The 27089-nt window shown below is 59.7% G+C and overlaps 3 protein-coding genes across 3 annotated transcripts; 1 reads left to right on the top strand and 2 right to left on the bottom strand.

Annotated features, from left to right (window-relative positions):
• Positions 1–1320: 1320 nt before the first annotated feature.
• On the bottom strand, positions 1321–4660 carry DAXX (death domain associated protein; the record flags this gene model as incomplete). The annotated part of the gene is given in 4 exon segments (XM_084307147.1): positions 1321–1929; positions 1931–2194; positions 3323–4130; positions 4334–4660. Coding segments are annotated over 3 exon segments (1128 nt in total). The 5' UTR covers positions 3578–4130; positions 4334–4660.
• Positions 4661–6936: 2276 nt separating this feature from the next.
• LOC311221760 (carboxy-terminal kinesin 2-like) lies at positions 6937–17822 on the bottom strand (the record flags this gene model as incomplete). Its single annotated transcript, XM_084307148.1, is given in 18 exon segments — positions 6937–6957; positions 6960–6983; positions 8018–8093; positions 8198–8235; positions 8237–8272; positions 8373–8512; positions 8598–8676; positions 8679–8741; positions 8822–8866; positions 8868–8987; positions 10249–10422; positions 12931–13041; positions 13296–13424; positions 14426–14572; positions 16325–16502; positions 17147–17333; positions 17506–17596; positions 17670–17822. Coding segments are annotated over 18 exon segments (1812 nt in total).
• Positions 17823–19436: 1614 nt separating this feature from the next.
• Positions 19437–26782, top strand: PHF1 (PHD finger protein 1; the record flags this gene model as incomplete). Its single annotated transcript, XM_084307149.1, is given in 15 exon segments — positions 19437–19478; positions 20391–20533; positions 21535–21616; positions 21715–21810; positions 21903–21988; positions 22082–22084; positions 22086–22231; positions 22328–22423; positions 22521–22556; positions 22558–22587; positions 23037–23160; positions 23251–23318; positions 24623–24791; positions 26575–26605; positions 26708–26782. Coding segments are annotated over 14 exon segments (1165 nt in total), but the record flags the coding sequence as incomplete, so codon positions are not given.
• Positions 26783–27089: the final 307 nt, after the last annotated feature.

The raw sequence follows: 27089 nt of genomic DNA on the forward strand, positions 1-27089 counted from the left end.
AGGAGCTCCATCACGTCCCCAAGAGCTTCATCATCTCTTCACCAGCTCCATCACACCACCAGGAGCTCCATCACCCCTTGACCTGGTCCATCACGCCCCCAGGAGCTCCATCACATCCCCAGGAGCTCCATGATGTCCCCAGGAGCTCCACTGCCCCTTCACCAGCTTCATCACACCCCCAGGAGCTCCACCACCCTTTGACCAGCTCCATCGTGCCCCCAGGAGCTCCATGACATCCCCAGGAGCTCCATCACCCCTCTGCCAGGTCTATCACATCTCCAGGAGCTCCATCACCCCTTGACCCAGTCCATCACATCCCCAGAAGCTCCATTATGCCCCCAGGAGCTCCATCACATCTCCAGGAGCTCCATCGCCCCTCCACCAGCTCTGCCATCCTTCCATGAGCTCCAGCACCCCTCTGTGAGCTCCAGCACCCATCCGTGAGCTCTGTCACCCACCTATGAGCTCCACCACCCCTCCGCCAGCTCCACCACCTTTCCACGAGCTCTGTCACCTCTCTGAGCTCTTTCAACCCTCCACCAGCTCCGTCAACCCTCCATGAGCTCCATCACCTCTCCGTGAGCTCTGTCACCCCTCAACGAGCTCCATCAGCCCTTCCTGAGCTGTCACCTCTCTACAAGATGTCACCTACTAGCTCCATCACCTCTCCATGAGCTCCATCATTCCTTCATGAGCTCCATCACCCCTCTATGAGCTCTGTCACCTCTCCACGAGCTACATCAACCCTCCATGAGCTCCATCACCCCTCTACAAGCTCAATTACCCGTCTACAAGCTCCATCACTCCTTCATGAGCTCCATCACTCCTCTCTGGGCTCTGTCACCCCTCTACAAGCTCCATCCTCTCTCTACAAGCTCCATCACCCCTCTATGAGCTCCACCACCCTTCTATGAGCTCTGTCACCCCTCTATGAACTCCGTCACCCCTCCATAAGCTCCGTCACCCCTCTACAAGCTCTGTCACCCCTCCAAGAGCTCCATCATCCCTTCATGAGCTCTGTCACTCCTCTATGAGTTCTGTCACCTCTCTATGAGCTCCATCAACCCTCCATGAGCTCCATCAATCCTTCATGAGCTCCATCAACCCTCTACAAGCTCCATCACCCGTCCATGAGCTCCGCCACCCTTCCATAAGCTCCGTCACCCCTCTATGAGCTCCATCAGTCCTCTACGAGCTCTGTCACCCCTTCACGAGCTCCATCACCCCTCTACAAGCTCCATCCTCTCTCTACAAGCTCCACCACCCCTCCATGAGCTCCACCACCCCTCTAGGAGCTCCACCACCCTTCTACCTTCTCCGTCACCCCTCTAGGAGCCCCGCCACCCCCTCCACCACCCCCGTGGCCCCCTCACCCGGCCGGTACTGATCCGTCAGGTGGCTGCCGAAGTTGTAGACGAGGTCGAGGTGGCGCCGCTCCTGCAGGCGGTTGCCCACCTCGCGGAAGGCGTCCTGGGCCATGCTCTCCATCTGGCGCCGGGCGAGCCCCAGGCTGTGCCGGGCGCTGGCCTTCTGGATCACCTTGAGGATGTCGGTGTAGTCGGGGAAGGCCTCGGGGCGGTTGATGAAGCGCTCGATGCGCCGGTTGACCTCGGGGTAGCGGGTGCCGCGGTAGGCGATGCGCTGCTCGATGACGCGGCCGGTCAGGCTGCTGCACTGCTTGAGCTCGCAGAGGCGCTGGAAGATGCGCATCATCTTGCGCTTCAGCCGGCTCTCCTGCAGGTAGCTCGAGTCCTCGCTGTCCAGCTCGGCCAGGTCCAGCTCCCGCTCCTGCAGGCGCCGGATCTCGCCCGTGTAGACCCGCAGCAGGTTCTCCAGGTAGCGGATCTGACGCTTGGACCCGGTGGGCGGCCGCGGGGTGGTGGCAGCAGCGGCGGTGCCGGGCTCGGGCGCCGACTGCGGGGCGTCGGGAGGCGGCGTCGGCGTCGGGGGCGGGCGGCGCGGAGGCCAGGGGGAGCTTGCGGCGCAGGGTGTGGGCCTTGAGGACGGTGCAGAGCTCGTTGATGTACACGTAGACCTTGTTGCGGCGCGCCCGCACGCGGGCCAGGCAGCGGGCCAGGACGTTGCGCAGCTCGGCCGAGGCCAAGAAGTCCGGGCTGGCCTTCTGGTGGCGGCCCGACAGGAAGGGGATGACCTCGGGGTGCTCCTCCGTCAGCTGGGTGCAGAGCTCCAGGAACTGAGGGGGTGGAGAGGACGAGGTGGTATGGGGACAATGAGGGGGGATACGGGGACGTGGAGGAGCAATGGGGGACGCGGGGACTCCAGGGAGACGTTGAGGGGACAAGGTGACGTGGGATGGAGAAATTGAGGTGAGAAGGAGGTGTCAACGGGGATGGAGAGGTTGAGGGTACGAGAACAGGTCAACATGGGATGGAGACGTTGAGGTGACATGGGGACAATGAGCAAACGTGGAGGTGCCAAGGTGACGTGGAGATGTTGAGGTGACAAGATGTCAACGTGGGATGGAGACGTTGAGGTGACAAAGAGTTGTCAGGGTGGTTGAGGTGACAAGGAGGTGTCAACGGGGATGGAGACGTTGAGGGTACAAGAACAGGTCAACATGGGATGGAGACGTTGAGGTGACAAAGAGTTGTCAAGGTGGCATGGAAACAATGAGGTGACAAGGAGATGTCAACGTGGGATGGAGATGTTGAGGTGACAAAGAGTTGTCATGGTGGCATGGAGACGTTGAGGTGACAAGGAGGTGTCACCAGGGACGGTGACGTTGAGGTGACAAAGAGGTGGCGTGGAGGCACGGAGACACGGAGACACCAAAGCACGACGGAACCATCCGGAGAGATGGAGGTGCCGACGTGAGGCGGTGACACCGAGGTGACATGGAGGTGACACGGGGACAGCGAGGAGGAACAGAGACCCCGTGTGACACGGAGGTGACATGGGGACACCGAGAGGGGTGGGGACACTTTTTTTGGGGGGGAGGATGGACGGAGAGGCCGAGGTGGCCCCGAGGAGGGCCGGGAGCAGGGAGGTGACACCGAGACAGCAGCAGGGACAGCGAGGGGACAGCAGTGCCGAAATGACCCCCAAATGCCAGGAGGGGACACAGGGACACGGGGGGGGGACATGGGGACACCGGGGGGGACGTCCCCATCACCCCCACCCCCACCCCGAGGCACAGCAGGGCAGGGGGACCCCAAAAATGGGAAAGGGGGAGGGGACACAAAGACCTCCCCATGGGGACACCCACCCCAGGGGGTCACCCACCCCCAGGGGGAGCACCCACCCCCGGGGGGAGCACCCATGGGTGCCCCCCCCCCCCAAAAAAAAGGTCCCAGGCACTCACCTCAGCGAAGAGCCGCTCGTTCTCCGCCTTGAAGCCGCCCCCCCCCGGCCTTGCCCCCGCTATGGGGGGGCTCCGGGCTGCCGGGGGCGCCCCCCCCGTTGGGTTGGGAGGGGGGGGCGGTGGGGGGGGCAGGGGGGGGGAGGGGGCGAGGAGCTGCTGGGGGGGGCGGCGGTGGAGGGGGGGGGGGGGCTCCGGGACCCCCTCGTCCTCGTCGTCCAGGACGATGATGCTGGTGCCGGGCGGGGGGGCCGCCATGGCGGGGGCTCAGGGGCATCCCCGAGAGGGGGGGGGTGGGGGAAGGGATGCGACACGCTTTTGGGCCGAAAGGCGGGGATTTTGGCCAAGAAGCGGGGATTTTGGCCAAGAAGCGGGGGTTTGGGGCCGAAAGGTGAGAATTTGGGGCGAGGCGTGGGAGTTTTGGGGCTGAAACGTGGAAATTTGGGGCAATGAGTGGGAATTTGGGGGCAAAATGGTGAAAATTTGGGGTAAGGCGTGCGAGTTTTGGGCCAAAATGTGGAAATTTGGGGCAAAGCGTGCGAATTTGGGGGCCAAAAGGTGAAAATTCAGGGCAAGGCGTTCGAATTGGGGGTCAAAACGTGAAAACTGGGGGCAAAGCGTGCGAATTCGGGGTCAGAAGGTGAAAGCCGGGGGCCAGGCGGGCGATTTTGGGGCCAAAAGGTGGGAATTCGGTGCCGGAGGCGGCGGTTGGGGCCCAGCCGCCTCCTTTTTGTCGCCTTTTTTGTGCTTTTCTTCCTGCGGGGGGGCTCGGGGGGCCCCCCCCGGGGCACGGGCGGCGTCTCGGGGGCACCTGGGGGGGGGAAACGGGGTCAGCGCCCCCCGGGCCCAGCCCCCACCCCCCAACCGCCCCCCCCCGGTCCCTCCCCTCCCCCCCCCCGGTTCCCCCCTCCCCCCCCTCGGGCCTTCCCCTCCCCCTCTCCGGTCCCTCCCCTCCCCCCCCCCGGTGCCCCCCGCCCGGCCCCGCCCCCGCCCCGCCCCCCCCCCGCCGCTCACCGCCTCCTGGCCCCGTTCCGGCGCCCCCAGCGCCGCCACCACCGAGCGGCCGCCGCCGCCGCCCTCACTGCGCAGGACCGGAAGTGGGCCCGGCCGGCCCGAGGCAGCGGGCGCCGCCATGACACCGTACGGCGCCGCCAAGGGGCGGGGCATGGGCGCCGCCATTTTCCCCCCGCCAAGAAGGGGGGGGGGAGCCGGGAGGCCTCCGCGCCTCGCGATCGCTGCTCCCGGCGGGGGGAGGGAGCGGAGGGGGAGAGGCCGGGCACGGGGCCGGGCTCAGCGGTGCCGGTAGAGCCGCGGAAGGCGAGCGCAGCCCCCGGGAGAGGCGGCAGTGCGCAGGCGTACGACAAGATGGCGACGGGTCGTGGGGGGCTGCGCATGCGCGGGGGGTACGGTGGCCGGGAGGGGCTCTCAAAGGAGGAGGGGGCGCATGCGCAGTGCGGGGGCGGGGCTGGGCCTGAGGCCTAAATCCCCCCCCCCTTCAGCCCTGCCTCTTTTTTCAAGTCATTAAATAAAGTCGTAAAAGTCGTTAAAACAGAAATAAAGGCATTAAATAGGAATCAAATAAAGGCTTTAGCTTGAATTCCTTGCAAAATAAGGCACAATTAAATCTTCAAAAAGCACCACCCAGCCCCTAGGAACGTCCCCTGAGGGCACAGAGGGGGGTGCTGTAGAAATTTATTTGGATAAAAACACAAATTGCACCCAATTCCCAACCCGAAGGGGGTAAATGTAGGGAAAATCAGCAGCAGCATCCCCCAGCCATGCGTTTTCACCTCTCAGTGATGCGCCTGTCCGCGACAGTGGTCAACGAGTGATAAAAAAAGTTAATTAAATATATTTTAAATTAAATAGGTGTTACGTGGAAGTTCAATAACAGAATTCAGGTTAAACCAGGTCTCTTTGGTGTAAAAATAAAGTGAAAAACCTACCAGCCAGTAAGGGAACATAGAAGACCCTATATGCAATGTGTTCAGATGCAAAAATAAACTCCAGAGCACAAAAACCGAAAAGGATGATTATATATATATAAATATTTACAGACACTATTTATGACTTTATATTTGCACAGATATTTACTTTCATTCATTTCCTCTTTGCCCTTGATCCAGATTTTAAGTGTAGTGAAAAGCTGTAGCAACCCCCCGCAACAGCGGAAAGAGGCCAAAAAGCAGCAAAATTGGGGGCAGTTTGGTGGCAACTGTGGGTTTTAAACAGTAATTTGGTGAGGAAAGCCCATGTAACTACTTACTATCAGGCTTCAAATAAAATTTGGCAATATAAATGACAATAAATAATATGAAATTTTGCCATTCCCCTCACAGAAGGGTAAGGGAAGGGGTGATGTTGTACAGTGCCTCATAGTTAGGGGACTGAACGTTAACAAAAAGTATAATAAACTCTTTTCATTTTTAATTTATTTAATAACTTAATACTTTAATAACTCTCTTAAGCTATTTGTCTTTTTATTTTACTTTAGTGAACTATTAGCTCTATGAAAAAATAGTTGTGAGGATGATGCTAAACTTTTCGGTTTTGAGCCTGTACCTTCCTGGAGTATTTTACACTTTTATAATTAACTGGCAAAAAAGTGCCAAAGCATTAATTTATTATTATTTTATAAGATTTTTCTCATCAGAATGTGGGACCCTGCAGGCTGTTTATGTTCCCCTATAGGTGCCGAGAGAGTTATATGACAGAAATGTGCTATGGGGAAGGTTTTCCCTATAGATTTTCCCTATAGAGCCCCCTGCTCTGCCCATTTGGACAAGGCAGATGAAACAGGGGAGATTTATTGTTATTTTAACCCCATTTTTAACAGATAAATCAGGAGTTTCGGTGGTAGCACTGGAAACTAGCACGACAGGGATGGAAGCACCAACCACCAACCTTGGGGACAAAAAGGAACGTTTTGGGGTCAAAACCACGTGGTTTGGGGCAGATTGGGATTTCACGCATAGGGTTGGTGCAGGCAGGAGGTAGAAAGTTGATTGTAGCTGGGTATCAACAGCTTTTTTAATTATTATTATAAGAGTTTTCGATTATTTACATGTTTATTAAAGTCAGGCTAAAAGGAACAGCTGCACACCCCCCACGCAGACATCCCGCCCCCACAGGCGACATCCTACAACCCCCCTGCACCCCCCCCCACCCCACAAACCCCTCCCTATCCAACCCCTCCCTTGGGGTGCGCGGCCCCTTTAAGACCCCCCCGCCCTCTAAGGGCAGCATCGCCTTCAGCCCCCCCACCCTGCGCATGCGCCAATCGTTCACTTACCCCCCCTCCCCCATGGAGCGGAGCATGCGCAGTCGCCACGCGGCGGCAGCACTGCTCCGGTACCGATCCCCCCCCCCAACGCAGGCAGAGCACTGCGCAGGACCGGAAGTGGTCCCGCAGTGCTGGGCGCCGCCATGTTGCCCGTACGGGCCACTGTGCAACCACACAGGGCGCCGCCATTGTTTCTCCCCCGCCCCCTGCGTCACGTGACGCCGACGGCCAATCAGCACCGGCCCAGGCGGGCTCTGTGCTGGGGGAGGGGCAGAAAAAATGAGGGGGGGGGGGGAGGGGAGGGGAATTTGGGGGGGTCCCGGTGGTCCCGGGGCTACTTCTTGTTGGCGTGGGCGCCGTGCCCACCATGCACTCGTTCACCTGGGGGGCGAACAGGGGGGTGAGGGGGGTCCAGACCCCCCAAATCTGCCCCGTAACCCCCCCAAAAGCCCCCCCGTATCCCAAATCTGCCCCCAAATCCCCCCAAACCCACCCCATAACCCCCCCAACTCACCCCCATATCTCAAATTTGCCCCATCCCCCCCCAAAACCCACACCAAAAGCCCCAAATCACATCCCCTATATCCCAAACCCACCCCCTACCTCCCAAAAAGCTGCTTCATAAATCCCCAAACCAGCCCCCCCATATCCAATATCCCATAACCCCCCCCCAAATCACTGCCCATATCCCAAACCTGCCCTATAACCCCCCCAAAACACACCCCAAACCCCCCAAATCACGCCCCATGTATCGCAAACCCATCCTATAAACCCCCCAGAAACCTGCCCCATAAACCCCCAAACCTGCCCCCCATAACCCCAACAAATCACCCTCTATCCCAAATTTGCCCTATAACCCCCCCAAAAACCTCCCAAATCACACCCCCCATATCCCAAACACACCCCATAAACCTCCCCCAAATCCCCCCCATATCCAAAACCCATACCCTGTATCCCAAACTCACCGCATAACCCCCCAAAACCTGCACCCCATATCCCATAACCCCACGAAATCACCCCGTGCCCCCAAATTTGCCCTATAACACCCCAAACCAACCCCCCCCATCCCAAGCCCACCCCAAACCTGCCCACCTGTGCCCCCTGAACCCATCCCCAAGTTCTCCCCCGAGCACCCCCAACATAATCCCACGTCCCCCCAAACTCTGCCTGCAGATTTCCCACAGCACCCCAAATCACCGTGTCCCAAAGACCCCCCAAATCCACCCCAAACTGTCCCCATACCATAATATTTACCCCCCCAAACCCTCCTCCCCAACCTCAACCCTCCTCCCCAAGCCTCCCCCCTCCCTCCCTCCAAAACCATCCCCCAAAAACCCCCCCAAAACCCTTCCCCATCCCCACCCCACTCCAAACCCTACCCCAAACCCCCAAAAACCCCATTATTTCCCCCAAACCTTGCTGGCAAAGCGCAGGGAGTTGAGTGACTCGGCGAAGTTCTCCTCCAGCGGCGAGATGTTGACGAACATGAGCCTGGGGGGGGGGGGATCCACGGCATAGCGGGGTGTCCGAGCGGGTGCACCCTACACCCTTGACCCTAAAACCACCCCGTGACCCTATAAAAAACACCCGCTCACATTTTGGCGTTGCCCCTCAGCGAGTTCTGCAGCAGGTAGGGTCAGCTTGCTGTTGCGGTACGGCACGTGCGGCTCCTACGGGGACAAAACCCGTTATAGGATGGGGAGGAAAGCGACAAAATTTTAGGGTCGTGGCCCCAAAATCGCTCTTTTTTTCCCCCAAAAAAATCAGCACCTTGTTGGAGATGGCCATGATGACCAGCCCCAGCGTGGCCAGGCTGGTGTTGATGGCTTGGGTCTCGCGCAGCCGCTGCCCGCTGGCTTGGGATTTATCCAAGCGCTCGCTGCCCGCCAGGTCCACCAGGCTCAGCACCGCTGGGTTGGGGGAGGATTTAGGGTGAGGAAGAGGAGGTCGGCGCCCCCCCAGGGAGGAAGAAAAACCCCCAAAAATGTCGCTCACAGCTGCAGCGGAGGTCGCGGGAGGCGTTGGAGCCCTGGATGTGGAGCTGGAAGACGCAGTGGCTTGCGGGACGAGCGTGTCGTTTGTGAGCGCCGTGCGCGCCACCGAGCGCTTGGAGGCGGCCGTCTGCAGCAGCCCCAGCACCTGGGGGGGGCGAATTTTTGGGTTAAAAAGTGGAAAAATGCGTCAAATGGGTGTCTGAGGGGGGTTTTTGGCTTCTTACCCTCGTCCTCGGAGGCCACGGGGACGCAGCGCAGGTTGGGGACGTTGCAGCTCCTTGCTGGCCGAGCTGACGTGGCGGATCTCCAGCTCGCCCCCCCCCCTTGTCCCCCCCAGCAGGTCCCGCAGCGCCTCGTTGTAGATCTCCAGGAAGCTGGCGCTGAAACTGTACTGGGGGGGGGCGCAAAAAAAAACCCAAAAAGGGGTCCCCGAGTGCCTAAAGAACCACCAAAAGCCCCCAAACCCTCTAAAAAGCCCCCAAAAGAGAAGACCCAAACTCCCCAAAGCTAAAGAAATTCCCCCAAAAACCCACCCTAAACCCCCACCCCAAAAGCCCTACTTCCCCCCAAAAAAGCCCCCCCAAAAGCCTCCAAAAGCCCTAACTCCTCCCCCAAAGAAGCCCCCAAAAGCCCTAAATTAGCCCCAAAAAGACCTACCCCCCAAAAAGCCCCCAAAAGCCCTAACCCCCCAAAAGCAACCCAAGAAGCCCTAAACCCCCCAAACACCTTAAACCCCCCAAAAGAAGCCCCCAAAAGCTCAAAACCCCTCAAAAAAGCCCCTAAAAGTCTTAATCCGCCCACAAAGCTCCCCAAAGCCCTAAATTAGCACCCCAAAAAGCCCTAACCCCCACCAAAAAAAGAACCCCAAGAAGCCCTAAACCCCCCAAACGCCTTAAACCTCCAAAAAAGATGCCCCAAAAAGCTCAAAACCCCCTCAAAAAAGCCCCTAAAAGACCTAATCCCCCCAAAAGCTCCCCAAAACCCAAAATTAGCCCCCCAAAAGCCCTAAGCCCCCCCAAAAAAGCTCCAAAAAAGCCCCCAAAAGCTCTAACCCCCCCCCAAAAAAGCCCTAATCCCCTCCAAAGGAGCCCCTAAAATCTCTAAACCCCCCCCAAAAGAAGTCCCCAAAAAGCCCTAACTCCCCAAAAAAAGCACCCCAAAAGCCTCCCAAAAATGCCCCCCAAAAGCCCTAACCCCCCCCAAAAAGCCCCAAAAGCCCCCCAAAGCCCTAACTCCCCTCAAAAAAGCCCCCAAAAGCCCTAAATTAGCCCCCAGAAAGCCCTAAGCCCCACCAAAAGCTCCCCAAAATCCCCAAAAAAGCCCCCAAAAAGTTCTACCCTCCAAAAAAAGCCCCCAGAATCCCTACCCCCCCAAAAAAAAAGGCCCCCAAAAGACCCCAAAACCCTAACCCCCCAAAAAAGCCCCCCAAAAGCCCTACATTAGCCACCAGAAAGCCCTAACAACCCCCCAAAAAAACCCCAAAAGCCCCCAAAAGCCCTAAGCCCCCCCTAAAAGCACCAACACACCCAAAGAAGCCCCCAAAAGCCCTAAACCCCCCAAAAATGCCACAAAAGCCCCCCAAAAGCCCTAAACCCCCCCCCCCCCCAAAAAAAGCCCCCAACCCCCCCAAAACTCGGTGCCTCGGCCCCCACCTGCCACCCTTTGTGCTCCAGCTGGCGGGCGCCCCCGAAGAGGTGCCGCACGGCGCGGGGGATCACCCCCCAACTTGTGGGGTCGGCGCCCCCCGGCCCCTCCATGGTGTAGGTTTTGCCGCTGCCCGTCTGCCCGTAGGCGAAGATGCAGACGGGGTACCCGTCCAGGGCCGACTGGGGGGGGGACGGGGGGGTTTATAGGGGAAATGGGGGGGAAAAAGGGGTCTTTTGGGGGAAAATAAGGGTCTTTGGGGGAGTTCAGGGGTAAACGGGGGCATTTGGGGTGGGAAACTGGGGGGAAATAGGGCTCTTTGGGGGGGAAATAGGGCAGAAACTGGGGGGAATGGGGGGCACTTGTGGGGGAAATGGGGGGAAATAGGGGTCTTGGGGGAAAATAGGGGTCTTTGGGGGGAGTTCAGGGGTAAACGGGGGCGAAATAGGGGTCTTTGGGGGGAAATGTGGGGGAAATAGGGGTCTTTGGGGGGAGTTCAGGGGCAAATGGGGCGGTTTGGGGTGGAAACTGGGGGGAATGGGGGCACTTATGGGGAAATGGGGGGGAAATAGGGGTCTTTGGGGGCAAAATAGGGGTCTTTGGGGGCAGTTTAGGGGCAAATGGGGGCATTTGGGGTGGAAACTGGGGGGAAATAGGGCTCTTTGGGGGAATGGGGGCACTTGTGGGGAGAAATGGGGGAAAAATAGGGGTCTTTGGGGGGAAATGGGGGCATTCGGGGGCATTTGGGGTGGAAGTAGGGGGGAATGGGGCATTTGTGGGGGAAATGGAGGGAAATAGGGGTCTTTGGGGGAGTTCAGGGGCAAATGGGGGCGTTTGGGGTGGAAACTGAGGGAATGGGGGCACTTGTGGGGGAAACGGGGGGGAAATAGGGGTCTTTGGGGGAAAATGGGGGGGGAAATAGGGGTCTTTGGGGTGAAATGGGGGTCTTTGGGGTGAGTTCAGGGGTAAACGGGAGCATTTGGGGTGAAAACTGGGAGAATGGGGGCACTTGTGGGGAAATGGGGGGAAATAGGGGTCTTCGGGGGCTTTGAGGTCTTTGGGGGGAGTTCAGGGGCAAATGGGGGCATTTGGGATGGAAACTGGGGGAAAATAGGGCTCTTTGGGGGGGGAAATAGGGCAGAAACTGGGGGAATGGGGGCACTTGTGGGGGAAATGGGGGGGAAATAGTGGTCTTTGGGGGGAAAATAAGGGTCTTTGGAGGGAGTTCAGGGGTAAACGGGGGCGAAATAGGCGTCTTTGGGGGAAAATAGGGGGGAAAAAGGGGTCTTTGGGGGAAAATAAGGGTCTTTGGGGGGAGTTCAGGGGCAAATGGGGGCGTTTGGGGTGGAAACTGGGGAGAAATAGGCTCTTTGGGGGGAATGGGGGCACTTGTGGGGGAAATGGGAGGGAAATAGGGGTCTTTGGGGGGAAATGGGGGGCAAATGGGGCATTTAGTTGGAAATAGGAGGGAATGGGGCACTTGTTGGGGAAATGGGGGTAAATATGGGTCTTTGGGGCAAAATAGGGTCTTTGGGGGGAGTTTCAGGGGGCAAATGGGGGCATTTTGGGGTGGAAACTAGGGGGAACGGGTGCGCTTGGGGTGGAAACTGGGGCATTTACGGGGAAACGGGGGGAAAATAGGGGTCTTTGGGGGGAGTTCAGTGCAAATGGGGGCAATTTGGGGTGAACGAGGGTATTTGTGGGGGGAATGGGGGCAAACAGGGGCACTTATGGGGGGAATGAGCAGAAACAGGTGCATTTATGGGGAATGGGGGGGGGCTTTGGGGGGAGTTCAGGGTAAATGGGGACATTTGGGGTGGAAACTGGGGGGAATGGGGGCACTTGTGGGGAAACGGGGGGAAATAGGGGTCTTTGGGGGGAGTTCAGGGGCAAATGGGGGCAATTTGGGGTGAACGAGGGTATTTGGGGGGGGAACAGGGCACTTTGGGGGCGTTTGGGGTGGAAACTGGGGCAAACAGGGGCACTTATGGGAATATGGGCAGAAACAGGGGCATTTATGGGGGAAATGGGGGGGCTTTGGGTCAATTCAGGGGCAAATGGGGGCACTTATGGGGGGAAATGGGCAGAAACAGGGGCACTTAGGGGGGAAACCGGGGGCATTTGGGGGGAAACTGGCAAAAACAGGCATTTATAGGGAAACGGGAGCACCTGGGGGGGAACAGGGGGCTTTGAGGTCAGTTTGGGTAGAAATGGGGGGAGTTTGTGGGGAGTTCAGGGGCAAAAGAGGGGGCTTTGGGGTGGAAACCGGGGAAATAGGGGCACTTTGGGTGGGAAACTGGGGGCCTTTGGGGTGGAAACTGGGGGCCTTTGGGGTCACTTGGTCAAACGTGGGCGCTTTTGGGGGAAATGGGACATTTATGGGGGAAATAGAGGAAGACGGGGGGTTTGGGGGGGGAAATGGGCAGAAACTGGGACCTTGGTGGGGAAAGAGGGGGATTTATGGGGGAAATGGGGGCAGTTTGGGGGTAAATGGGGAAAAAGGGGCCTTGGGGGACAGTCTGGGAGGGTTGGGAGGGAAACGGAGGATTTATGGGGGAAAAAAGGTAGAAATGGGGATCCTGGGGAGCACCTGGGGGGGTTTGGGTGGAGATGGAGGCACTTTGGGGAGAAACATGGTGGAAACGGGCAATTTTGGGGGAAAAGGGGGGGGTCCTTTTTGGGGGGGGCACCTGCACGAGCAGCGCGATCTCCTCGAAGACGTCCTCCTGCGAGGCGCCGGGCGGGAAGACGCGGTCGAAGCTGAAGTCGTAGCGCACCTCACCCCGCCGCCCCGTATGGGACTGGGGGGGGAAATTAGGGTCAGGGGGGAGAAATAGGGTCGGGGGGGGGGACGCGTCAGGATTTGGGGGGGTCACCACGAGCCCTATTCCCAGCCTGATGTGCCATACGGGGAGATATCGGGCCTATAGGGCCGCCTGCCCGCGTTATAGGGCCGCCCGCTTATAGGGCCGTGGAGGATTTGGGAGCGGTAACAGCAGGGGGTGCCCCCCCCAGCCCTGATTTGGGGTCGGGGCACCCCCAAATTGGCGCTCACCCCCTCGGTCCTGCAGAGCACCAGGGTCTTGTTGTCCTCGGGGGGGAAGTGCAGGTGCTCCAGCCCCTTCTGCGCCTCCTGCTCGGCCGCCAGCAGCGGGCGCACGCGGCAGAAGACGCGGATGTTCCCCTGGGGAGGGCAGAAAAAAGGAAGAAAAAGGTATTTTGTGGAATATCGAGGGCTTGAAGAGGACTGGCCCTAAAACGGAGCCTGGGGGGATCCCAATGGTGACCTGATGTGGCCCCATTTGCCACAGCCCTGAGCCCTGCACGACTGCCACTTGTCAGACAGATTTTTTATATATTTTTATATATTTTTATATATTTTTATATATTTTATATATTTTATATATTTTTTATATATTTTTATATATTAAGTATGAATATACATGAAAAACTTACATAGTTAAATATTTATATTCTTATATACTCTTAAAATTTTGAACAAAAAAAGAATCATGACTATTCTGTTGTTTATAGGTTTTGAGCAAAACCCAAAAAAAACTATGTATTTTTTTTAATTTTAAGCAAGAAAAACTATTTTAAGCAAGAAAAACTAAACATTTTAACATTTTATATAATTTTTTAATTTGAGGGAAAATTAAGGGTTTTGTTTTTTTTTTTTTTTTTTAATGAGAAAAAAATGATTTGTTTCTGTATTTTGAAAAATTTTGGGCAAAAACACATGTATTTGTTAAACTCTGAGCAAAAAAAGCTCAAGAAATAAAATGAGTTATTCTATTTAAATTTTGAGAAAAAAAGTGTTCTTTTGACTTCTTAAAATTTCGAGAAAAAGAAAAAAAGATTATTTTTTTTCTTTAACTTTGAGCAAACTTAAAAAACGGTTTTGTTTTTCAATGCTGAGAAAAAAAGAATAAATGATATTTTTTAATTTTGAGGAAAAACCAGAAAGGAACATTATTCTTAAAAAAAAGTTTGAGCAAAAAAAAAAAAAAAAACATTTTTTTTTTAATTTTGACAAAAACAAAAAATGAATAATTAATAATAAATAATAATAGTAATAATTATTATTTTATTTTTTTCATCTTGGGGTGAAAAATCCCCCGAAATGAAACCTGGTTTTTAAATTATCCTTGGTATTTTCAGTGTCCCCCCCCCCCCCGGGCGCACCTTGAGCTCCTGCAGCTGGTTGTGCAGGCGGCGCCGCTCCATCTCCAGCGCGTGCAGATGCTCCTCCTGCGCCGCCGCCAGCGCCCGCAGCTCCGACACCTCCGCCTCGCGCCGCGACAGCGACCCCGACACCTCCCGCAGCTCCGCCTGGGGGGGAAGGCCCAACGCCGTTGGCCAACGAGGAAGGGGCGCCCAACGCCGCTGGCCAACGAGGAAGGGGCGCCCAACGCCGTTGGCCAACGAGGAAGGGGCGCCCAAGGCCCTTGGCCAACGAGGAAGGGGGCGCCCAACGCCGTTGGCCAACGAGGAAGGGGCGCCCAACGCCGCTGGCCAACGAGGAAGGGGCGCCCAACGCCGCTGGCCAACGAGGAAGGGGCGCCCAACGCCGCTGGCCAACGAGGAAGGGGCGCCCAAACGCCGCTGGCCAACGAGGAAGGGGCGCCCAACGCCGCTGGCCAACGACGAAGGGGCGCCCAAGGCCCTTGGCCAACGACGAAGGGGCGCCCAAGGCCCTTGGCCAACGACGAAGGGGCGCCCAAGGCCCTTGGCCAACGACGAAGGGGCGCCCAAGGCCCTTGGCCAACGACGAAGGGGCGCCCAAGGCCCTTGGCCAACGACGAAGGGGCGCCCAAGGCCCTTGGCCAACGACGAAGGGGCGCCCAAGGCCCTTGGCCAACGACGAAGGGGCGCCCAAGGCCCTTGGCCAACGACGAAGGGGGCGCCCAAGGCCCTTGGCCAACGACGAAGGGGCGCCCAAGGCCCTTGGCCAACGACGAAGGGGCGCCCAAGGCCCTTGGCCAACGACGAAGGGGCGCCCAAGGCCCTTGGCCAACCACGAAGGGGCGCCCAAGGCCCTTGGCCAACCACGAAGGGGCGCCCAAGGCCCTTGGCCAACCACGAAGGGGCGCCCAAGGCCCTTGGCCAACCACGAAGGGGCGCCCAAGGCCCTTGGCCAACCACGAAGGGGCGCCCAAGGCCCTTGGCCAACCACGAAGGGGCGCCCAAGGCCCTTGGCCAACCACGAAGGGGCGCCCAAGGCCCTTGGCCAACCACGAAGGGGCGCCCAAGGCCCTTGGCCAACCACGAAGGGGCGCCCAAGGCCCTTGGCCAACCACGAAGGGGCGCCCAAGGCCCTTGGCCAACCACGAAGGGGCGCCCAAGGCCCTTGGCCAACCACGAAGGGGCGCCCAAGGCCCTTGGCCAACCACGAAGGGGCGCCCAAGGCCCTTGGCCAACCACGAAGGGGCGCCCAAGGCCCTTGGCCAACCACGAAGGGGCGCCCAAGGCCCTTGGCCAACCACGAAGGGGCGCCCAAGGCCCTTGGCCAACCACGAAGGGGCGCCCAGAATTGGATGTAAAAAATCAAAACGTTAGGGAAAAAAACACCCAGAATTTGGGTGCCCCGTCCCCGAAGAGCGTGTAGAAAAAGCACCAAGAATTTGGGAAATAAGCAAGAAAATCCTGGGGAAGAGCCCCCCCAAAAAAAACTTGGGGAAAAACCATCCAGAACACAGAGGGGGGGGGGAAAGCCACCAAGATTTGGTTGGGAAACACACAGAATTGGTAAAAACTCCCCCAAACTTTAAGGGAAAAGCCAAGCAGAATTCGGGGAAGAGCCCCCAAAATTTGGAGGAAATGCCCCCAATATCAGGAAGGGGGGGGGGGAGGAAGACCCCAATAATCAGAGGGACCTCAGATAATAATTTAGGGGGGTACGGGGACCCCCAATAATTTGCGAAAGACAATAATTGGGGAAAAATTGGGTAAAAACACCCTGAAATCGGGTAAAAAGCCCCCCGAAGCATCTCTAGCTGTGCTTTTCGCAGACCATTTTGGGGCGGAATCCCCCGTTTTGCTGTTTTTGCCCCGTGGGGGGGTGGATATGAGCCTCGTGCCCACCTGGACGGCCCCCAGCCGCTCCTCCCGGTCCCGGGCCGCCTCCCGGAGCTCCGCCAGCTCCCGGTGCCGCTCCTGGAGCTCGGCCGCCAGCCGCCGCCGCTCGCCCGCCTCCACCTCCGCCTCCCGCTGCCACCGGGACCGCTCCTCCCGGGACTGCTGCAGCTCCGTGCGCAGAGAGCTGGGAGGCACCGGGGGGGGGCACCGTTACCGGAGGGGGGGGGTCTCCGGTACCGGACAGGGGTCCCCGGGTACCGGAGGGGGAAGGGGAGGGGTCCTCCGTTCCCGGGGGGGGTCCCCGGTTACCGGAGGGGGGTCCCCGGGCACCGGAGGGGGAAGGGGGAGGGTCCCCGATTAAAGGCGGGGTGTCCCCTGTACCGGAGGGGGTAGAGGGAGGGTCACCAGTTACCGGGGGGGGGGTCCCTGAGCACCAGAGGGGGGAAGGAAGAGGGTCTCCGGTTACCGGAGGGGAGTCCCCGGTACTGGGGGGGAAAGGGGACAGGTCCTCCATTACCGGAGGGGGGTCCCCGGTACCAGAGGGGGAAGGGGACGGGTCCCCCGTTACCGGGGGGGGGTTCCCGGTTAACAGAGGGGAAAGGGGGAGGGTCCCCGGTTACCGGGGAGGGTCCCTGGGCACCGGAGGGGGAACGGGACGGGTCACTGGTTACCGGGGGGGGGGTCCGTGGGTACCGGAGGGGGAAGGAAGAGGGTCCCCGGTTACCGGAGGGGGTGGTCCCCGATACTGGAGGGGTCAGGGGACGGGTCCCCGGTTACCGGGAGGGTGCAAACCGGTACCGGGGGGGGTGGGTGTTACCGGGCTCTCACCCCACTTGTCCGTCCAGCTCCTCCTCCCGGGCCCGGCTGTCCTGCAGCTGCTCCCGGAGCTGCCGGTTGTCGCCGTCCAGGCCCCTCGCCTTCTCCCGCAGCTCCGCCAGGGCCGCCCGCAGGTCTCCGAGCTGCCCCCTCAGGTCCCCCGCCGCCCTCCGCCGCACCCCCGGTACCGGAGGCGGCGCTGCCGATCCCGAAGCCGTCCCCGAGGCCTTTTTACCGGCCTGGGGGGGCTGCGGCGACGGTCATGGCCTTGCGGGGAAGCCCTGGGGAGGATACGGGGGGGGGTCACCGCGACCGAACGGTGGAACCGGGACCCCCCCGGTACAACCGGGACCCCCCCGGTGCCGCCCTACCTGGGCCTGGCGCCGTCGGGACGCTGATAGCCCGCAACGGGGCGCGGTTGCTGGGAGCCCAGGGCGCTCGGGGCCCGGAGCGGCGCCGTTTCTACGGGGAGAACGGGAGGGTGAGACCGGAACCGGCACCGGGAGCGCCACCGGCAGCGGGAGCGGGGCCCAACCTGCTCGGGAGCCTCCGGCTGCGGCGCGGCCGCCGCGCGCTTGGCGTGGGCCTTGCGCACCGGTAACCGGGAGGCGGCCGGAAGTGACGCAGCCGCCGCCATGGCCGGTACCGGGCGGGCACCGCCGCCGCCGCCTCCGGGCCTCGCCGCCATTCCCGCGCGTGTATTCAAACTGCGCCCGCCCCGCACTCCCATTGGGCGCCGCCTCCGCCAATCGCCGCGCGCCGCCCCGGGCGCCGGCCAATAGGGCGGCGCGCGGGGGGTCACGTGGCTGCGCCGCCGCGGCCGCGCCCGCCGGGGTAACGGCCGAGGGACGGAGGGGGGGAGGCGGGGCTTTAAAAGTAGAGGGCGGGGCTTAGGCGGAGGGGGGCGTGGTTTGTGGAGTCGGGGGCGGGGCTTCTGGAGCCGGGCGGGGGTTTCAGGGGTGGGGGCGTGGCTTAAGGAATAGGGGCGGGGCTTCGGGGGTTATGGGCGGGGATTGGGGGCTGGGGGGTGGGGTTTGGGGGGACGGGGGCGGGGTTTAGGGGCTGGGGGCGGGGCTTGGGAGCCTGGGGGCGGGGTTTGGGGGTTCGAGGGCGGGGTTTGGAGGAATGGGGGCGGGGTTTGGGGATTGGGGGCATGTTTTGCGGGCTGGGGGCGGGGCTTGGTGGAAGGGGGCGGGGTTTGGAGGGATGGGGGTGGGGTTTGGGGCTGTGGGCAGGGTTTAGGGGCTGGGGGCGGGCTTTAGGGCACTGGGGGTGGGGTTTGAGGGGCTGGGGGCGGGGTTTGGGATCCTGGGGGGGGGGGTTGGGGGCTCGAGGGCGGGGTTTAGGGGTTGGGGGCGGGGTTTAGGGACTGGGGGTGGGGTTTGAGGGACTGGGGGTGGGGTTTGGAAAGATGGGGAGGGGTTTGCGGGCTGGGGGCGGAGTTTGGGGACTCGAGGGCGGGGTTTAGGAGTTGGCGGCGGGGTTTGGGGAAAAGGGGGCGGGTTTTGAGGGGCTGGGGGCGGGGTTGGCGGATTACGGGCGGGGTTTGGGGGCAGGGGGCGGGGTTTGCGGGCTGGGGGCGGGGTTTGAGAGGCTGGGGGCGGGGTTTAGGGCACTGGGGGCGGGGTTTGAGAAGCTGGGGGCTGGGTTTGGAGGGGTGGGGGCGGGGTTTAAGGACTGGGGGCGGGGTTTGGGAGCCTGAGGGCGGGGCTTGGAGACTCGAGGGCGGAGTTTAGGGGCTGAGGGCGGGGTTTAGGGCACTGGGGGCAGGTTTTGCGGGCTGGGGGCGGGGCTTGATGGAAGGGGGCGGGGTTTGGAGGAATGGGGGCGGGGTTTGGGGTCTGGGGGTGGGGTTTGAGGGGGATGGGGCGGGGTTTAGGGAGATGGGGGTGGGGTTTGAGGGGCTGGGGGTGGGGTTTGAGGGGCTGGGGGCGGAGTTTGGGATCCTGGGGGCGGGGTTTGGGGGCTAGAGGGCGGGGTTTAGGGGCTGGGGGCGGGGTTGGCGGATTAGGGGCGGGGTTTGGGGGCAGGGGGCGGGGTTTGGGGGCTGGGGGTGGGGTTTAGGACACCGGGGGCGGGGTTTCGTAGGCTGGGGGCGGGGTTTGGGGAAACGGGGGCGTGGTTTAGGGGCTGGGGGCGGGTCCTCGGCGGCGGCGGTCGGGGGGGGGGGGGGGGGGCGGGAGCAGGGCCGGGCCCCGGTTGGGGGGGGGGGGCGGGGGGGGGGCCCGGTGCCGCCGTCCCTCCGCGCCCCCCCCTGGGCCCCCCCCCGCCGCCGCCGCTGCTGCGTCACGGCCCCGCGCTGCTGCCGCCGGCCCGGCCCCGCCGCTCGGCCCCGCCGCCTCCGGTAAGGACCCCCCCGGGACCCCCCCCCCAAAAAAAAAAAAAAAAAAAAATCCCCCCCCCCAACCCGGTCCCGTGCCCCCCCCCACCGAGATCCGGGCTCGGGACCCCCCCCCCCCCCGGTCATAGGCACTGCGTCAGCGCTGCCCCCCCCAACACACATCGCCCCCCCCCCCAAAAAAAAATGCCCCCCCCCAAAAAAATGGGAGCCCCCCCCCAAATTGGGTGACCCCCCCCCAAATGGGAGCCCCTCCCCCTTTAAAATGGACCCCCCCAAAAAAAATCGGAGCCCTTCCAAAAAGTGCGGCACCCCCCCAAAAAAATTGGACCCCCCAAAAAAAATTTGGACCCCCCCAAAAAGAAATTGGACCCCCCCCAAAAAATTTGGACCCCCCCCAAAATAAATTGGACCCCCCCCAATCGGTAGTGCCCCCCCCCAAAGTGTGTGACCCCCCCCAAACTCTGTCCCCCCCCCCCCCCGGTTTAGGACCCGCCCCCCCTTCCCCTGCCCCAAATGCCCCCCCCCAGCTGGGACCCCCCCCAATCTGCCCCCCCCCATACCCTACAGGAGCCCCCCCATCTGTGCCCCCCCCCATATGTTTCATGCCCCCCCCCCCAATATTTTGGGACCTCCACGCCCCCATACCCTGTATACCCCCCCAAATCTGTGCCCCCCCCCATACCTTGGGACCCCCCCCCCTCAAAATACCCCCCCCACATGAGCCCCCCCAACCTGGGACCCCCCCCAAAGACCCCCCCAATAATCTGGGACCCCCCCCATTGTCCCCCCCCATTTTACCCCCCCCCATTGCCCCCCCCAATTTGTCCCCCCCCAATTTCCCCCCCCCAAAACCACCCCCCCCAACCCCTGCCCCCCCCCCAACTATTTTTTTATTTTTTTTTGCCCCCCCCCCAGCCCCCCCCCGGCACGATGTGATGGCGAGCGACCCAGGGGCCCCCCCCGGCCGCCCCCCCCGCGCCCCCCCCCGCTTTTGGGAGGGCCAGGACGTGCTGGCGCGCTGGACCGACGGCCTCCTCTACCTGGGCACCATCAAAAAGGTGAGCCCCCCCCCCCCAAAAAAAAATAGGAAAAGGACATTTCCAGCCCCCCCCCACTTCCCTGAACCCCCTTCTTGTCATTTGTGCCCCCCCCTTTTTTATTTGCACCCCCCCTTTTTTATTTGTGCCCCCCCCTTTTTTATTTGCGCCCCCCTTTTTAATTTGTGCCCCCACTTTTTCAATTTGCCCCCCCTTTTTATTTCTGCCCCCCCTTTTTTATTTGCCCCCCCCCCTTTTATTTGTGCCCCCCCCTTTTTTAAATTCGTGGCCCCCCTTTTAATTTGTGCCCCTGTTTTGATTTGTGCCCCCCCCCTTTTATTTGCACCCCCCCTTTTTTAATTTGTGCCCCCCCCTTTTTATTTCTGCCCCCCTTTTTAAAATTTGTGCCCCCCCTTTTTTATTTCTGCCCCCCTTTTTTTATTTCTGCCCCCCCTTTTTTAATTCGTGCTCCCACTTTTTTTATTTGCCCCCCCTTTTATTTGTGCCCCCCCTTTTTAAAATTTGTGCCCTCCCTTTTTATTTGTGCCCATTTTTTTTATTTCTGACCCTGATTTTTAATTTGTGCCCCCCCTTTTTTAATTTGTGTCCCCACTTTTTTATTTGCCCCCCCTTTTTTAAATTTGTACCCCCCCTTTTTATTTGTACCCCCCTTTTTTTACTCGTGCCCCCCTTTTTTGATTTGTGCCCCCTTTTTTTTAATTTCTGCCCCCAATTTTAATTTGTGCCCCCCCTTTTTTAATTTGTGCCCCCCCTTTTTTATTTTGTGCCCCCCCTTTTTCATTTGCCCCCCCTTTTTTATTTGTACCCCCCCCTTTTTTTTACTTATGCCCCCTTTTTTGATTTGTGTCCCCCTTTTTTTGATTTGTGCCCCCTATTTTTTAATTTCTGCCCCCAATTTTAATTTCTGCCCCCCCTTTTTTTTTATTTCTGCCCCCCCTTTTTTAATTTCTGCCCCCCCTTTTTAATTTCTGCCCCCCCTTTTCCCTTGTGCCCCCCCCCAGGTGGACGGGCCGCGCAGCGCCTGCCTGGTGCAGTTCGAGGACAATTCCCAGTTCCTGGTGCTCTGGAAGGACATCAGCCCCGGTGCGACCGCTTTAACGAACCCATTTAATTAACCGACCCCCCCCGGCTAATTAACCGACCCCCCCTCAAATTAATTACCCCCCCCCCCCTCCTCGCAGCGGCGGTGCCGGGGGGGGACCAAACCTGCTGCGTCTGCTGGGCGCCGCCGCTGGGCCCCGAAAACCTCCTGGTGCGCTGCGACAAATGCGGCCACGGTGAGCCCCCCCCCCCAAAAAAAAATCATCCCCCTGCCTCTCCTCGATGTCCCCACCCCGGAAAAAAATTAATTGCCCCCCCCAAAAACAAGCCTACCACCAGCAATGCCACCGCCCCCCCCCCCGCCCCGCCGGCGCCTGGATGTGCCGCCGCTGCGTCTTCGCCGTGGCCACCAAGGTGGGTGCCAAAAAAAAACCACACTGGGGGGGCTTTTTAAAAATTTTTAAGCCCCCCCCCTTTTAAAATAAACCCCCTTTTTCATGGTGACAGCGGGGGGGGGGCCCTGAAGAAGGGCCCCCACGCCAAGGCGATGCTGAGCATGAAGGCCGTGCTGCCCTACGCCCTGAAGGCGCTGGACTGGGACCCCCCCCACCTCGCCAACCGCCAGCAGTGCTACTGCTACTGCGGGGGGCCCGGCGAGTGAGTGCCCCCCCCGGGGGTCAAAGACCCCCCCCCCGGCTAAATTTGGGGGTTTCGTCCCCAAATAACCCCTTTTTTTTTGGGGGGGGGGCACAGGTGGAACCTGAAGATGCTGCAGTGCCGCGGCTGCGGGCAGTGGTTCCACGAGGCCTGCACCCAGTGCCTCAGCAAGCCCCTGCTCTACGGGGACAGGTGAGTGGGGGGGGTTTTTTTAATTGGGGGGGGTCCCCTAAAGCCTAAAGCCCCCCCCCTGGAAAAAAAAAAATCAAAAAAAAATGTAAAAATGTAGGTTTTACGTCTTCGAGTGCTGCGTCTGCACCGGCGGCAGAGAGCGTCCGGCGGCTGCCGCTGCGCTGGTGAGTCCGGGGGGGCACCAAATTGTGCCCCCCCCCCCCCAAATTTAGTGCCCCCTTTTCCTAAATGTAGTGCCCCCCCCTTTTATACACTCATACAAAACCCCAAAACTTCACCCCCCCACCCCAAAATCGGGATTTGCCCCCATCTATCGGGCGCCCCACCCTAAAATTGGCACCGCTGCGGCGCCTTCAGGGAGCTCCCCCCCACCCCAAACCCGGCCCCCCCACCCCCAAATTCACCCCCCCCAAAAAAAAAATCACCCCCCCCAAAAAAAATTCACCCCCCCCAAAAAAAAACAACCCCCAAAAAAATAATCCAGCCCCCGTTATTCCCATTTCGGGGAATTTTCCCCCAATCCGACCCCCTTCACGGCCCCCCCCCAAAAAAAGGCAGCACCCCGGGGTGCCCCCCCCCCGGTTATTCGGATTTTTGGGGTGCCCCCCCCCAGGGTGGACGTGGCCCACCTCATCCTGTACCACCTGAGCGTGTGCTGCAAGAAGAAATACTTCGACCTGGAGCGCGAGATCCTGCCCTTCGCCAACGCCAACTGGGACGCGCTGCTGCTGGGACAGGTTTTTTGGGGCCCCCCCCACCCCAAAAATTTTGGGGTGACCCCCCCGCAATGCTCTGACCCCCCCCCCCTCCTTTTTTGCTTTTCGCAGCTGGCGGAGACCCCCAAGGGTGAGCGCTACGGCCAGCTGCTGGGCGCCCTCAGCACACACAAGGACAGGTGGGAGCACCCCAAAATGGCCCCCCCTCACCCCAAAATGCCCCCCCCCTCACCCCAAATCCGACCCCAACCCCCCCGTCACCCAAAAATTAAAAAAAAATCACCCCCAACCCCTCCAAACGCACCCCAGAACTCCCCCAAACTCACCCCAACACCCCCTCCCCAAGCCCACCCTACATCCCCAAAATCCCCCATGACCCCAAAAAACACCAAACTCACCCCAAACCCCCCCACTCACCCCACCCCAAATCCCCCCGAATTCACTCTAAGCCCCGTTGCCCCCAAACTCACCCCAAAACCCCCCCACATCCCTAAAATCCCCCGAACCCCCCTCATCCCAAAAACCCCAAACTCACCCCAAACCCCCAACTCCCCCCAACCCCAAAAACCCCCCAAAAAAAACAAAACCCCAAACTCCCCAAAACCCCCAACTCCCCCCAACCCCCCCCCTTAACCCCCCACCCCCAAAACCCCCAAAATCCCCCAAACTGACCCCAAAATCCCCCCCACCCCAAAACCCCCAAACTCCCCCCAATCCTCCCCAACCCCCCCTTAACCCCCCACCCCCAAAATCCCCCCAAAACCCCAGAACCCCCCAAACTGACCTCAAAATCCTCCCACCCCAAAAACCCCAAACTTCCCCCAATCCCCCCAACCTCCCCAAACCCCCCCCACCCCCAAAAACCCCCAAACTGACCTCAAAATCCCCCCCCACCCCAAAACCCCCAACTCCCCCCAACTCCAAAAACCCCCAAACACCCCAAACTGACCCCAAAATCCCCCCCACCCCAAAACCCCCAACCTCCCCCCAACCCCCCCCTTAACCCCCCACCCCCAAAAACCCCAAAACCCCCAAACTGACCCCCAAATCCCCCCACCCCAAAACCCCCAAACTCCCCCAAAGCCCCCCAGCCATCCCCAACCCCAAAAACCCCAAAAAAACCCCAAACCCCCCAAAACTCCCCAATCCCTCCAAACCCCCCAACCCCAAAACCCCCCAAAAACCCCAAAACCCCCCCAAACTGACCCCAAAATCCCCCCCACCCCCAAAAATCCCAAAACCCCCCAAACTGACCCCAAAATCCCCCCCACCCCCAAAAACCCCCAAAACCCCTAAACTGACCCCAAAATCCTCCCACTCCAAACTCTCCCCAACCCCCCCAATCCCCCCCTTAACCCCCCACCCCCAAAAACCCCAGAACCCCCAAACAGACCCCAAAACCCCCAACCTCCCCCCTTAACCCCCCACCCCCAAAAACCCCAAAACCCCCCCAAACTGACCCCAAAATCCCCCCCCCCTCCAGGTTCATCTCGGGCCGGGAGATGAAGAAGCGCAAGGGCCTCTTCGGGCTGCACACGCGGGCGCCCCCCCCGCTGCCCCCCCCCGCGCCGCCGCCGCCCCCCCCCCCCCGCCTCGGGGGGGCCCCCCCCGGCCGCGCCCCCCCCCCCCGCGCCCCCGCTCACCGGCAGCAGGTGAGCGGCCCCGGCCGCCCTGCGCCCCGCTAGGTAACGGGGGGGGGGGGGGGATTTTTGGGGTCCCCCCCCCTTCCCCCTATCAACCTCCCCCCCCCCCCCAAAAAAAAAAAAAAAAAAATTTAGGGGAAAAAAAAAAAATTTGGGAAAAAAAAAAAATTGGGAAAAAAAAAAAATTGCGGAAAAAAAAAAAAATGAAAAGTTGGAGGCCCCCCCCCCCCCCGAAAAAATTTGGGGATCTCCAAAAATTTTGGGGACCCCCCCAGGAAATTTTTGGATCCCCCAAAATTTTGGGGACCCCTGCGAAAAATTTGGGAATCCCCCAGGAAATTTGGGGACCCCCCCCCAAAAAAATGTGGGGGTCTCTAAAAATTTTGGGGACACCCCCGCAAAAATGGGGACCCCCTCCCGAAAAGTTGGAGGCTCCCCCGAAAAAGTTTGGGGATCCCCAAAAATTTTGGGACCCCCCCTGAAAAAATTGGGGAACCCTAAAATACTGGGGATCCCCCCCAAATATTGGGGACCCCCCGCAAAAATTTGGGGATCCCCCAAAATTTTGAGGTCTGAAAATTTGGGGAACCCCCCCCGAAAATTTGGGGACCCCCCCAATATTGGGGAGCCCCCCGAAATAAATTGGGGATCCCCAAAATTTTGGGGACCCCCCCCCAGGAAATTTGGGGATCCCCCAAAATTTTGGGGACCCCTTTGAAAAATTGGGGAAGCCCCCAGGAAGTTTGGGGACCCCCCCCAAAAAAAAATTTGGGGACCCCCCCAGAAAATTCGGGGACTCCCCAAAAATTTGGGGACCCCAAAAAAAAAATATTTGGGATGCCCCCCCCCAAAAATGGGGATCCCCCAAAATTTTGGGGACCCTCCTGGAAAATTTGGGAACCCCCCAAAAATATTGGGAACCCCCCCCAAATATTGGAGACCCCCCCTGAAAAAATTTGGGGATCCCCAAAAGTTTTGAGGTCTGAAAATTTGGGGACCCCCCCCCAAAAAAGTTGCAGACCCCCCAAAAAATTTGGGGATCCCCCAAAATTTTGGGGACCCCTCCAAAAAATTGGGGAACCCACAAAAAATATGGGCACCCCCCCAAAAATTTGGGGATCCCAAAAAATATTGGGGACCCCCCCCCCGAATATTGGGGACCCCCCAGAAACTTTGGGAACCCCAGACAACTTTTGGGGGGGGGGCCCAAAGATTTTTGGGATCCCCCCCCAAAAAATTGGGACCCCCCTAAATATTTGAGAGCACCCCTAAAATGTGGAGACCCCCCCCAAAAAAAATTTTGGGGACCCCTCCCAAAAGAATTTGGGGATCCCCAAAATTTTGGGGACCCCCCAGGAATTTTGGGGACCCCCCCCCAAATATTGGAGACCCCCCCCAAAAATTTGGGGATCCCCCAAAATTTTGGGGACCCTCCAAAAAAACTTGGGGGCCGTCCCCAAAATTTGGGGGCCCCCACAAAAATTTTGGAGATTCCCCTAAAAATTTGGGATTCCCCCAAATTTGGGACCCCCCCCCCTGAAACATTTGGGACCCCCCCCAGCTATTTGGGACCCCCCAAAAAATTGGGGTCCCCCCAAAATTTTGGGGACCCCCCCAATAAATTTTGGGGACCCCCCAAAAAATTTCGTTCCCCCCCCAAAAAAAAATTTGGCAATCCCCCCAAAAAAATCCGGTGACCCCCCCCCAAGGTTTTGGGACCCCCCCAAATATTGGGGACCCCCCCCAAAATTTTGGGGACCCCCCCCAAAAAAAGATTTGGGGTCTCTTGCAGCCGCCGGCGCCCGCCCCCCCGCCGGGCCCAGGTAAGGCCCTGCCCCCCCACTGCCCCCCCCCGACCCTAAAAACCTTTTTGGGGTTTTCTCCCCCCCCCCTAAATTTGTCTCGTGCCCCCCCCGGCCCTATAGGGCCCCCCCGGAGGATCCTACAACTTCCGGCGCACCGAGGCGCGCTGCCCCGACAGGTGGGGGGGGCTTTTTGGGGTCGGGGGGGGCTTTTTGGGGTTTTGGGGGGGTTTCGGGGTGGGAATGGGCTTAATGGGGTTGGGGGGGGCGTTATGGGGTGGGGGGGTTACGGGGTTTTGGGGGGGTTTTGGGTTTATGGGGTGGGGGGGGTTATAGGGTGGGGTTATGGGGTTTTGGGGGGTGTTTTGGGGTGGGGGGGTTATGGGGTTTTTGGGGGGGGGGTTGGGGTGGGAATGGGCTTTACGGGGTGGGGGGGTGTTATAGGGTGGGGGGGTTTATGGGGTGGGGGGGTTTATGGGGTGGGGGGGGTTATGGGGTGGGGGGC

This window comes from Netta rufina (assembly GCF_964035555.1).
Source record: "Netta rufina genome assembly, contig: SCAFFOLD_170, whole genome shotgun sequence".
Lineage (NCBI taxonomy): Eukaryota > Metazoa > Chordata > Aves > Anseriformes > Anatidae > Netta > Netta rufina.